We start from the raw sequence: 12,796 nt of genomic DNA, 5'->3' as shown, positions 1-12,796 counted from the left end.
GCGTCACTTGGGATGGTCACAAACTCTCCAACCATACCCACCCCATGTATCTTGGAGTTACACTGGACAGGACACTCTTCTTCAAAAAAACACCTGGAGAACACAAAAGCCACGGTCAACACCCACAATAACATCCTGTGAAAACTAGTGAACTCCCAAGTGGGGCGCAGACCCACAAACAATCCGTGCAACTGCCATGGCCCTGTCTTTCTCTACAGCAGAGTATGCCTGCTCAAGCTGGAGCCGATCACGTCACACCAAATTGGTCGACACAGCCCTAAATGACACCTGTCGCATCATCACGGGATGGGTCAAGACAACACCTGTCCCGTCCGTGCCTTTATGCGCTAGCCGGCACCTCCCCCCGCACATCAGACGACTGTGTAACGCTCAAGATGAATGGAAAACACAGGAGATAGACAGTGAAGTCTGGAATGAAATGATAGAGAACACCTCACACACACAGTTTCCTTTCGTGGCCGTTTACATTCGAGGGCCGCCGGTCCTCTCAAACGGAACAGTTTAACGTCATGCCCAGGACGAAAAGATATAGAGAACACCATAATGACAAATAACAGCAGGAAGGCATGGGCCACAATCCACCGTCTTGGCAAAGACCACACCACCCATAATTCACAACGGTCACAGCAAACTCTGTTGCATCACAACTGGTGTAGGTATTGGATGGAGCCCGCACACCACAGGTATAAGAAAGACGTGATGCAGAGGAGGGAAATGGGTCGGTAGCTCTTCGGGGATAATGGGTCTTTGCCAGGTTTAGGGATTGCAACTACTCCAGCCTTTTTCCAAACAGAAGGGATGGTTTTCTGTGCTATGCATGTGTTCAGCATCCCCACAAGCCAGGTCCTTGCGATAGGTCCCAGGTGCTGTATCATTTCTGCCAGTATGCCATCAATCCCTGCTGCTTTTCCGGGTTTCAACTTTCCCATTGCAGTTTCACGTTCTTCTAAGTCGAAGGGTTTGGTTTGAGGGCTGGCTGATTGTGGTTGGTCTGATACCACTGTGCGATGGTATTCTATGTGGGTCGGTGGCGGTGTTGGTTACAACTGTTGGCCACCAGTTGTGACCAAGACCGCCACCGACCCACAGGAGAATACCATCGCACAGTGGTATCAGACCAACCACAATCAGCCAGCCCTCAAACCAAACCCTTCGACCTAGAAGAACTTGAAACTGCAATGGGAAAGTTGAAACCCGGAAAAGCAGCAGGGATTGATGACCTACTGGCAGAAATGTTACAGCACCTGGGACCCAACGCAAAGACCTGGCTTGTGGGGATGCTGAACACATGCATAGCACAGAAAACCATCCCTTCTGTCTGGGAAAAGGCCAAAGTGGTTGCAATCCCTAAACCTGGCAAAGACCCATTATCCACAAAGAGCTACCGACCCATTTCCCTCTGCATCACCTACAAGGCTATATGAGAAGCTGCTACTCCAACGCCTTGTTGCCACTCATAGATACCAAGCTGACTAAAGACCAAGCTGGTTTCCGTCCCAGCCGCTCCTGTGCTGGACAGAGCTCAACCTCACCCAACACATTGAGGATGGGTTTGAGGGGAAACAAATAACTGGAGCAGCATTCAGAGATCTCTCTGCTGCCTACGACACTGTCCAACACCGCACAATGGTCAGGAAAAGCCTCCTCAACAACAGGCGCTTCTATGTCCAGTTAAATGACCAGAGGAGAAATGGAAAGCCCAAAAGAACGGCCTCCAACAAGGTAGCGTGCTCGCCCCCCTCCTTTTCAATATCTACAGAAACGACCAGCCACTACCCAATGCCTAATGCCAGCGTTTCATCTACGCCGACAACCTCTGCATTACGACCCAACAAGCAGACTTCCAGAAGATTGAGTCTGTCCTTGAAAGTGCCCTCCAAGAAATGTCAAGCTACTACAATACAACCACCTGAAACCCAACCTATAGAGAACACCTCACACACACATAATTTCCTTTCGTGGCCGTTTACATTCGAGGGTCGCTGGTCCTCTCGAACGGAACAGTTTAACGTCATGCCCAGGACGAAAAGATATAGAGAACACCAACATGTCAAATAACAGCAGGAAGGCATGGGCCACAATCCACCGTCTTGGCAAAAACCACACCACCCATAATTCACAACGGTCACAGCAAACTCTGTTGCATCACAACTGGTGTAGGTATTGGATGGAGCCCGCACACCACAGGTATAAGAAAGACGTTCTTTGTTGAAATACTGACAGCGTTTCGATCCATTTGATCTTCATCAGGTCATGTGTACACAAAACATACACTTTTATACTAAGGGAGTGCCCCCATTAAACAATCAAAATACCACATTTTGGTGCCCCTCCCATCACTGCAGGTGTGACACGTCAACCCTGAGTGAGTAGGTGGGGACCCAGACATATTGATGTAAATATAGTCTGTTCAGAAATTGTAGTGCCTCTCATAGAGCTTGTAGGTGATGCAGAGGAGGGAAATGGGTCGGTAGCTATTCGGGGATAATGGGTCTTTGCCAGGTTTAGGGATTGCAACTACTCCAGCCTTTTTCCAAACAGAAGGGATGGTTTTCTGTGCTATGCATGTGTTCAGCATCCCCACAAGCCAGGTCCTTGCGATAGGTCCCAGGTGCTGTATCATTTCTGCCAGTATGCCATCAATCCCTGCTGCTTTTCCGGGTTTCAACTTTCCCATTGCAGTTTCACGTTCTTCTAAGTCGAAGGGTTTGGTTTGAGGGCTGGCTGATTGTGGTTGGTCTGATACCACTGTGCGATGGTATTCTATGTGGGTCGGTGGCGGTGTTGGTTACAACTGTTGGCCACCAGTTGTGACCAAGACCGCCACCGACCCACAGGAGAATACCATCGCACAGTGGTATCAGACCAACCACAATCAGCCAGCCCTCAAACCAAACCCTTCGACCTAGAAGAACTTGAAACTGCAATGGGAAAGTTGAAACCCGGAAAAGCAGCAGGGATTGATGACCTACTGGCAGAAATGTTACAGCACCTGGGACCCAACGCAAAGACCTGGCTTGTGGGGATGCTGAACACATGCATAGCACAGAAAACCATCCCTTCTGTCTGGGAAAAGGCCAAAATGGTTGCAATCCCTAAACCTGGCAAAGACCCATTATCCACAAAGAGCTACCGACCCATTTCCCTCTGCATCACCTACAAGGCTATATGAGAAGCTGCTACTCCAACGCCTTGTTGCCACTCATAGATACCAAGCTGACTAAAGACCAAGCTGGTTTCCGTCCCAGCCGCTCCTGTGCTGGACAGAGCTCAACCTCACCCAACACATTGAGGATGGGTTTGAGGGGAAACAAATAACTGGAGCAGCATTCAGAGATCTCTCTGCTGCCTACGACACTGTCCAACACCGCACAATGGTCAGGAAAAGCCTCCTCAACAACAGGCGCTTCTATGTCCAGTTAAATGACCAGAGGAGTAAATGGAAAGCCCAAAAGAACGGCCTCCAACAAGGTAGCGTGCTCGCCCCCCTCCTTTTCAATATCTACACAAACGACCAGCCACTACCCAATGCTTAATGCCAGCGTTTCATCTACGCCGACAACCTCTGCATTACGACCCAACAAGCAGACTTCCAGAAGATTGAGTCTGTCCTTGAAAGTGCCCTCCAAGAAATGTCAAGCTACTACAATACAACCACCTGAAACCCAACCTATAGAGAACACCTCACACACACATAATTTCCTTTCGTGGCCGTTTACATTCGAGGGTCGCTGGTCCTCTCGAACGGAACAGTTTAACGTCATGCCCAGGACGAAAAGATATAGAGAACACCAACATGTCAAATAACAGCAGGAAGGCATGGGCCACAATCCACCGTCTTGGCAAAAACCACACCACCCATAATTCACAACGGTCACAGCAAACTCTGTTGCATCACAACTGGTGTAGGTATTGGATGGAGCCCGCACACCACAGGTATAAGAAAGACGTTCTTTGTTGAAATACTGACAGCGTTTCGATCCATTTGATCTTCATCAGGTCATGTGTACACAAAACATACACTTTTATACTAAGGGAGTGCCCCCATTAAACAATCAAAATACCACATTTTGGTGCCCCTCCCATCACTGCAGGTGTGACACGTCAACCCTGAGTGAGTAGGTGGGGACCCAGACATATTGATGTAAATATAGTCTGTTCAGAAATTGTAGTGCCTCTCATAGAGCTTGTAGGTGATGCAGAGGAGGGAAATGGGTCGGTAGCTCTTCGGGGATAATGGGTCTTTGCCAGGTTTAGGGATTGCAACTACTCCAGCCTTTTTCCAAACAGAAGGGATGGTTTTCTGTGCTATGCATGTGTTCAGCATCCCCACAAGCCAGGTCCTTGCGATAGGTCCCAGGTGCTGTATCATTTCTGCCAGTATGCCATCAATCCCTGCTGCTTTTCCGGGTTTCAACTTTCCCATTGCAGTTTCACGTTCTTCTAAGTCGAAGGGTTTGGTTTGAGGGCTGGCTGATTGTGGTTGGTCTGATAACACTGTGCGATGGTATTCTATGTGGGTCGGTGGCGGTGTTGGTTACAACTGTTGGCCACCAGTTGTGACCAAGACCGCCACCGACCCACAGGAGAATACCATCGCACAGTGGTATCAGACCAACCACAATCAGCCAGCCCTCAAACCAAACCCTTCGACCTAGAAGAACTTGAAACTGCAATGGGAAAGTTGAAACCCGGAAAAGCAGCAGGGATTGATGACCTACTGGCAGAAATGTTACAGCACCTGGGACCCAACGCAAAGACCTGGCTTGTGGGGATGCTGAACACATGCATAGCACAGAAAACCATCCCTTCTGTCTGGGAAAAGGCCAACGTGGTTGCAATCCCTAAACCTGGCATAGACCCATTATCCACAAAGAGCTACCGACCCATTTCCCTCTGCATCACCTACAAGGCTATATGAGAAGCTGCTACTCCAACGCCTTGTTGCCACTCATAGATACCAAGCTGACTAAAGACCAAGCTGGTTTCCGTCCCAGCCGCTCCTGTGCTGGACAGAGCTCAACCTCACCCAACACATTGAGGATGGGTTTGAGGGGAAACAAATAACTGGAGCAGCATTCAGAGATCTCTCTGCTGCCTACGACACTGTCCAACACCGCACAATGGTCAGGAAAAGCCTCCTCAACAACAGGCGCTTCTATGTTCAGTTAAATGACCAGAGGAGTAAATGGAAAGCCGAAAAGAACGGCCTCCCACAAGGTAGCGCGCTCGCCCCCCTCCTTTTCAATATCTAAACAAACGACCAGCCACTTGAAACCCAACCCATCAAAAACCCAACTATGCAGCTTCCACCTGAGGAACCGAGACGCAAAAAAAGAACTGAGCATCACAAACTCTCAAACCATACCCACCCCATGTAACTTGGAGTTACACTGGACAGTTTAACGTCATGCCCAGGACGAAAAGTTATAGAGAACACCAACATGACAAACCCTACACTTAAACCCTCTATATTTAATAAAAAACAATTCTGGACAGGAATCCTGTATTGCAGGGGTGCCCAAAAGGTACATCGTGATCTACCAGTAATCACAAAGGCTGTGCAGGTAGACCATATGGCATGCCCCTGTATATAATCTATCACTTGAATTAAGGTGACTTGACACCAGCTCAAATGTTGCACACAAACATCAGTAGCAAAAGTACAAAGTTATTGTGACAGTAATAATTGCTATAGTGTGTGTTCAGTAACAGGAATATTCCTGTCTCTCCAGCTCTTTAATAAATAGAAAAGGGTTTAATCAGGAGTTGTAGTAGCCACAGGATAATCTAAGCGGTGGATATTGCTCTTTTCTTCATGTCTTTATGTATGTAAATTGTCTTGTTGTTTGTGTTATGTCAAATGCGTGTATATGTGTTCTGCATATACTTGGCTGCTGTGTTGCAAGTTACTGAACACACACTATAGCAATGATTACTGTCACACTATAGAGCTATTTAACACTGTTACTGAACACACACTATAGCAATGATTACTGTCACAATATAGAGCTATTTAACACTGTTACTGAACACACACACTATAGCAATGATTACTGTCACAATATAGAGCTATTTAACACTGTTACTGAACACACACACCATAGCAATGATTACTGTCACAATATAGAGCTATTTAACACTGTTACTGAACACACACTATAGCAATGATTACTGTCACACTATAGAGCTATTTAACACTGTTACTGAACACACACTATAGCAATGATTACTGTCACAATACAGAGCAATTTAATTTAGGTAACCAAATTGACCCCAATAGTAGATCTTTACACTCTCAATAGTTCAATTGTTGTTAAGCATCTGCTTAATTTCCAAAAAAAACTACACAATTAGAGAATGTAGAAGATTGCTACTTTTGATCCTTTGATTATATAATGCTGATTGTAGCATAGTGGTTAGTGACTGAGCTTTGTTAACATGAGTGCCCGGGATCGTTTCCCACCAATTTCAAAGAATGTTTGTTGCTTCGTGCCAATTTTCACAGAACGTTTGTCCTTTTACCTACCAAACAATACTATTTTCACCTCTAGTCGATTATTTATTCAGCGTTTGAGCCACGGACCACCATTTGAGGCCATCTAGTCTCTCAGACCCATTTGAGCCACTGACCACCATTGTGAGAGTCTATTAATGTGAAATGGTGGTCCGTGGCTCAAACATGTTATCACTTTTGAAGTTACTTGTTGTGTTTAGATATGTAAATACTACTCTTTAAAGCCGTGTTTCGGTAGTCGAGTGGGTACTGTCGACGGTTAGTAAACATTGAGGCCGGGCATAGTTGTTTATAAACCTTCGACACTAACCATTCGGCTACTGAAACACTGTTTTACAGTTTCGTACAAACATCATATATAAACATCATAACAAGTAACTTCAAGTGATAGACGTTTGAACACACAAACAACAACAGCGTTAAGTATTAAATAACATTTAATCACTTACTTGCTCCGAAGACGGACCCGCGATGGTGACGTGGCACGTTCCAAACAAACACTGACCAAACCTACCTCCACGCGTCTCTTCCGTATTTGAGGGCGGCGGCACTTCCTTCCGGTGTGAGGCCACGCCCGCGAGATTTAACCGCGAATCTATTGTAGTCATAATTATTGTAGTCCTCTTACGTTACATCCGGGTCCCTTGGTCCCATCAGCTTCTAATGCAAAATAGCTACATATGAACGCGTGAATCTTTTTTTTTTTTTTACAATAACGTTATTTGTCAGAAAGGAAGCCATTGAGGGTTAAAATGGGTCTTAATGCTTCCAACTCATATAACTGTCACCAACAACACTTTTAATGATATTACATGAAGCAGACAGCCCTGTGATGAAACCTTTAGCATTACACTGTGGTTAATAGGTTTTTATTCACAATGGAATGTTATTGTACTCTTAATATATCATGGTGTAGCACAGCACAGTAGATTCATATTTCAATCGATCTGGGATGTTAAAATTGTGCAAAACTCTGTTCAATGAATGGCCTCTTCTGCTACATTAAACATTACTAAACATTAAACGTTACTTATACCTGTTATTGAGACTCCTATAGAGCATGTTGACATGGATAGCTTGGTTAGTAGTATCTCTGTTAGTTAATGCAGTTTGATTGATTAAATTAATAGCCTATTTTATTAGACAAAAATGTAGAACAGTAGTGTCATAGAGTGGAAAATGCCATTTGGTTTAATGTCACAGAATGCAGTGCCACGTAGAGCAGCATGATAAATGGTTAACTTTATAGTGTGTTCAAAAATGGCAGATCTGCAAGTTCAGTGTCTTGAATGAGATGTGCTGTGAGTTTGCATATCTGCTATTGTCCAGCATAGGACCGTTGCACAGTGAAGTATAAACAAGGCTTTAGGATTTATAAGTCGTTTTTAGAATATATATATTCACTCCAGTGAATAGCATTTATCCATTTAGATAACTTTTTGATGTTATTTAATTACTTATTTTTACACAGAAACATAATGTGTGTCTTTACAATAACTGTAATGTAATAATAATACTAATAATGTAATGTAATAATTATTAATTAAATAACCTTATTTTATTCTGAAGGCAACCGGATGTCTTAAATTAGCTAGCTCTCAGACAGGAAGTTCTAAATTAGCTCAAAAGACGGAGCCCTCCTGCTGCAATTCTGTCTGTCACTTCCGCGTTTGGCCTGAAACTCCGCCCCCTTGTACTCTACGTGGCTGCGTACGTCGTTGCGTCACGCTCCGACTTTATGCTCACATGATATCACTGTCAATATTCTAGAGCAGTGGTTTTTCATATCAAGAAGATTATTGATTCTGCAATCTGCTTACGGACCAATGATGAGATTAAGCCTTGCAGACCCAAAAACTAAAGAATCTGTCCACAATTCCATGCTGTAGCCTATATTGATGTTGGGTACCATTAGGAGAGTTAACAATTATTTATCTCTTCGGTGTAAAATGAAACCAAATAGAGTTAAAGATCTATAAGGGTCCATTTAGCATTTAGTTACCAACTCTCCATCATTTAGCTGGGGACCACCTGGAACCCCTTAACCCTCTAACACCCGCATTAATTACTACTAAAGACTAAAAAATATGTTAAAAAAAAAAAAAAAAAAAAGTTTGATGAAAAATTTATAATAATTATATAATAATATAATAAATTAATAATTTACATTTTGGGGATATCTTTCACAATAATGAATAAAACATGTTCTAGACATTCTAATGTTACAAAAAAAGATATATTACAATTATTTTACCTACTTTTATTAGGGTAAAGGTCAAAATATCTTAGGTTAAAAATGTTCAGACATTTTTTATTTGTGTGAATTTCAGCCTCTGTGGGGGGTATTTATATGCAAATATGACCAATGGCATTGAAGTGGCATTGCAATGAACATCACTGATGACGTTTAGGTGAAAAAATAACAGAAAAAAATAATAATAATTTAGTAATTAAATAAAATAAAATTGTTGCTAAAAAACAACTCTGGGTCTTAGAGGGTTAAAGGACCACTGGGGGTCCCCAGAGCACTGGTTGAGAACCACTGGTCTAGATAATGTTTTCAGGAAGATAGGAATAGGATAGGTGATTGTTGGTTTGTTGATAAATATTAAGTAAACAGAAGACAACTTATTATAAAATAATAACTAGAAATGCACTCTGTTGAGGTGCCAACTTAGTACTGCTACTAACTAATGTCTATTACAACTGCTGTTCTAAATCCTTTAGACCTAGAATGCCTGTGATCATTTAATGATACTTTGTACTGTATGTAACAACTAACAACAAGAGCCATTCTAGGGATATGAATCCTTTAGACCCGTTATGACCTTATACCTACCTTGAAGCGTACCTTAGTCACCATCAACAGCCAATAAGCCAAGGGACCACCATTCTTACCGACATACACATACATACATGTATACATACTGTACATACGTTAGCTTTTACCCACCCAACATTGAAACATAATCTTAATTGCATCACCATCAACAGCCAATTAGGGGTACGCATACCTTTTGGTCCAGCCGACCACAATACTTGCGCGCTCTGCTTGCGCAAGTAATAATAATATACAGTAAACAGAAGAAAACGTAATAATATACATTTGAAGATAGTTCTTAAAGCCCAAGGCCAAAAAAAAAAAAGCCTATAGGCCTACTACTCCCGCCCAACACTCCCTGCTGAGTGCTGGTGTCGCCCCAGCAGTAGGATTACGTATCATAACCCTCCTCACCTGACTACCCTCTCCCACATATGGACAACTGTGTTTGTGTAGACGCTCGACAAAGTGTTTGAATCTTGTGTATACCGGTATTTAAGGTTATTTAAGGATAAAGTAGGTGTATGAAAAGTTTTTGAAGTTTTTGAATCCTGTGTGCAGAGTTACATAATGTGATAGGCCTACCACGTTTTTAGACAACTGTTAAAAAGAAAATGACTTGTACTGAAGTCCGGTGTTTGAATCCTGTAAGGAATTAAATATGAGTTCACATTGTAACATGAAATATCAACTGCTGAACCAAAGTGTTAAAATACCTGTGTAGAGTGAACAATTCAACAATTCACAAATTTAATAGCAATGGTCATCAGTTCGAATCCTTAGAAACAGTGATGTATTAATAGCACACTCTGCTACACTATTTAGAATAGGTTAAATGTAGAGGATAAATTTCACTCAATATCCCAACAACACTGTATTTTCCCCGACTTTGGAAAAGCTCACAATTGGATATGAGATAGTATAGTCTCAAACACGTTACTATGAGGTAGCCCTACTATACAAACATAATGACCTGTATTCAAAAGTATGCGTAAACACCACTGTAATATGTACATCTATTAGAAATGATCGTCTATTACAAGAAAAATCACACCTGAGGGACGCTCTTATCATCCTACATAATCTCATTCTGGCCAATCACAATTTGCGTCCTCACCTTGGTCTTCAATGTTGGCATTCAATGTTTGTGGTAAATGGTGCATTTATATAGCAACTTTATCCAAGGCGCTTTACAGAGATTGTGCATTACATTCACCCATTCGCACACACATTCACACACAGATACCGGTGGAAGGCACCAACCGGCACATCGGGAGCAATTAGGGGTTCAGTGTCTTGCTCAAGACTCTGAACACAAATCCTCAAAGCTGGACATACAGTAGGAGGGGCTAGCGCCCCTCAAAAATATTGTATGCATTACTAAAGATTACTATCAGAAAATTAAACAAAACTAAAAATGTCAGCCTTATTACATTGACAGCAGATGAAATGAGAAGAGAACATAGATATCCGGAGTCCCCTTTGTTGCGAGACCAAGTCAAGACCGGGTAAAACGGCAGGCAAGACCAAGACCATCAACATGTGGTCTTGTGTGAGTGGATGTTTACGTCTCACAAACACGCACACACACACACACACACACACACACACACACACACACACACACACAGTACAAACTTAAGGAATAACATCCACAGGATAGGCAATAATGACACTTTTAATGCTGAGGCAGTACTGTATGTAACACAGTGACCCAAAACCATGACCATGACGAATGACCATCTCCGTTCACATCATTATTATCTTCACCACCATATATCAGATACAAAGACTAAAACACAAAGGGACAGCAAGAATAAAAGACTAATCCTTCCACCCAAATTGCTTGTACAATAGAGAAAGAAAAAAAAGAGAAAAAAAAATGAACAGTGCTTTAATAGGCCACTTTGAGATATATCATCATGTATATAGATTGTATATACTGTATATACTGTACTAGGTCCTCTTCAGAGGGGTCTGATTAGTACACGCTGTGGGTATTTCATAAGCTTTTGGAATACACATTACAATGTCTTTTTTTCACTACAGAGATACTATTTTTTTTCTAGTTTTCTTTTTTTTGCTACAGGCGTGTAACACTTTGCAACGGAGTTCCTCATGTTACAATTCACATATTCCATGGGGTTTGTTTCTTTGCTCCATTCTGTTTGTCTGGTGACAGGTGTGCATAGGCCAAATTAGGGCTTTGGGTAGTTTGCCAGCCAGTCAAAAAATAAATAAAAATGAAGAAGAATGTCCTCTCCAAGGGCAGCATCAACAGAAGAGACAGCTGGTCCACACAGTACCACAGCACAGCAGTCTGTGTTTCTTTGACCTGCAGCCTGTCCCGAGCCCAAAGTCTTTCTGACTGCACCAGATGAGAGCCAAAGGAAGTGAAGCCAGCTGCCAGTTTAATATGTCCGGTTCATACGTTGCTGTATGACAGCGTTGTGTGCGAAAATAGCAGATCTACAAGCTTTGAGTTTGTACATTTGTCTATTTTTGACATGCAACACCGTCATACGACTGTGTATAAATTAGGCATTAGCTCATCATATATACATATTTGGGATGCTGAAAAGTAGGCTACAGTAGGAACACAGAATGGAGACTTCTTACGGACATTTGTGATTCGTTGATAGCTTCTGTTGAGAATGAAAGACACACTGGAATACTGCAAAGGAAGCCTTACAGTAGGTCTAACTTACACTCCGGCACACAATGGTGTTGCTCACTGAAAAGTAACCACCAACAAGCAAAATACTTGACTTTTCGGCAAGCAACACTGTCGTGCGACAAAATGTAAGTTAAGCTTAAGACGATTAACCCCCCACCAACCACCAAAACCACCTGATCCACAGTTTTGAAGATATCTCTGTTGAGAGCAAATTATGGCAAAATGAAAAAGGGACCAGGGACTGTAGATCTAACTAAGTGTCCCACTCCATCTTTTGACAGGTGATATTACTTTCTGCGGTAGTAAGCAGTCTTGTAGATGGAAGTGTAGATATTCCAAAGGTTTCTCCAGGTTGTCACACTCCAACTCCCCAACCCTCCTTCACACTACACACACACCTCAAACACTCCAAAGGTCCACCGAGTGTGCATAAAGGCCACCTTCAGCAGGAAGAGCAGGGTAACCATGACAATGGACCTCATGACTTGTTCTCATCGTAAAGGTCGAGTGAGGCTTGAATATCAGGAAGCTCCATCTCACACACCACACTACGGGGAGACATCGAGTTCCTATTGAAGAAATGGCCACCTGTGTAGGAGAAAAAGAGGAAGTTAACCTTAGTGTCATGAAGACTGCCAAATACTACATTAACAAATAAAATAAGAGTAAAGTTACTGTATGTAGAGTTCACACCAATTATTAATATATTATACACACACACACACAAACACAATGGTGAATGATATAGTTATACGTATTA

The 12,796-nt window shown here is 42.7% G+C and overlaps 2 protein-coding genes across 2 annotated transcripts in view; one reads left to right on the top strand and one right to left on the bottom strand.

Annotated features, from left to right (window-relative positions):
- LOC310873003 (leukocyte cell-derived chemotaxin-2-like) overlaps positions 1-12,796 on the top strand; it is a 111,993-nt gene that overhangs the window by 16,103 nt on the left and 83,094 nt on the right. The gene's annotated exons all lie outside the window — the stretch shown is intronic.
- The window catches only part of rnf130 (ring finger protein 130), a 59,528-nt gene continuing 57,751 nt past the window's right edge, over positions 11,020-12,796 (bottom strand). The window contains exon 9 of the mRNA XM_083785237.1: positions 11,020-12,624. Within this exon, the coding sequence (XP_083641363.1) occupies positions 12,515-12,624 (110 nt within the window). The 3' untranslated portion in view covers positions 11,020-12,514. The remainder of the gene's footprint in view (positions 12,625-12,796) is intronic.

Source organism: Protomyctophum parallelum (genome assembly GCF_964188405.1).
Source record: "Protomyctophum parallelum genome assembly, chromosome: 16".
NCBI classification, from domain to species: Eukaryota; Metazoa; Chordata; class Actinopteri; order Myctophiformes; family Myctophidae; genus Protomyctophum; species Protomyctophum parallelum.
This window is presented reverse-complemented; position numbering and strand designations above follow the sequence as displayed.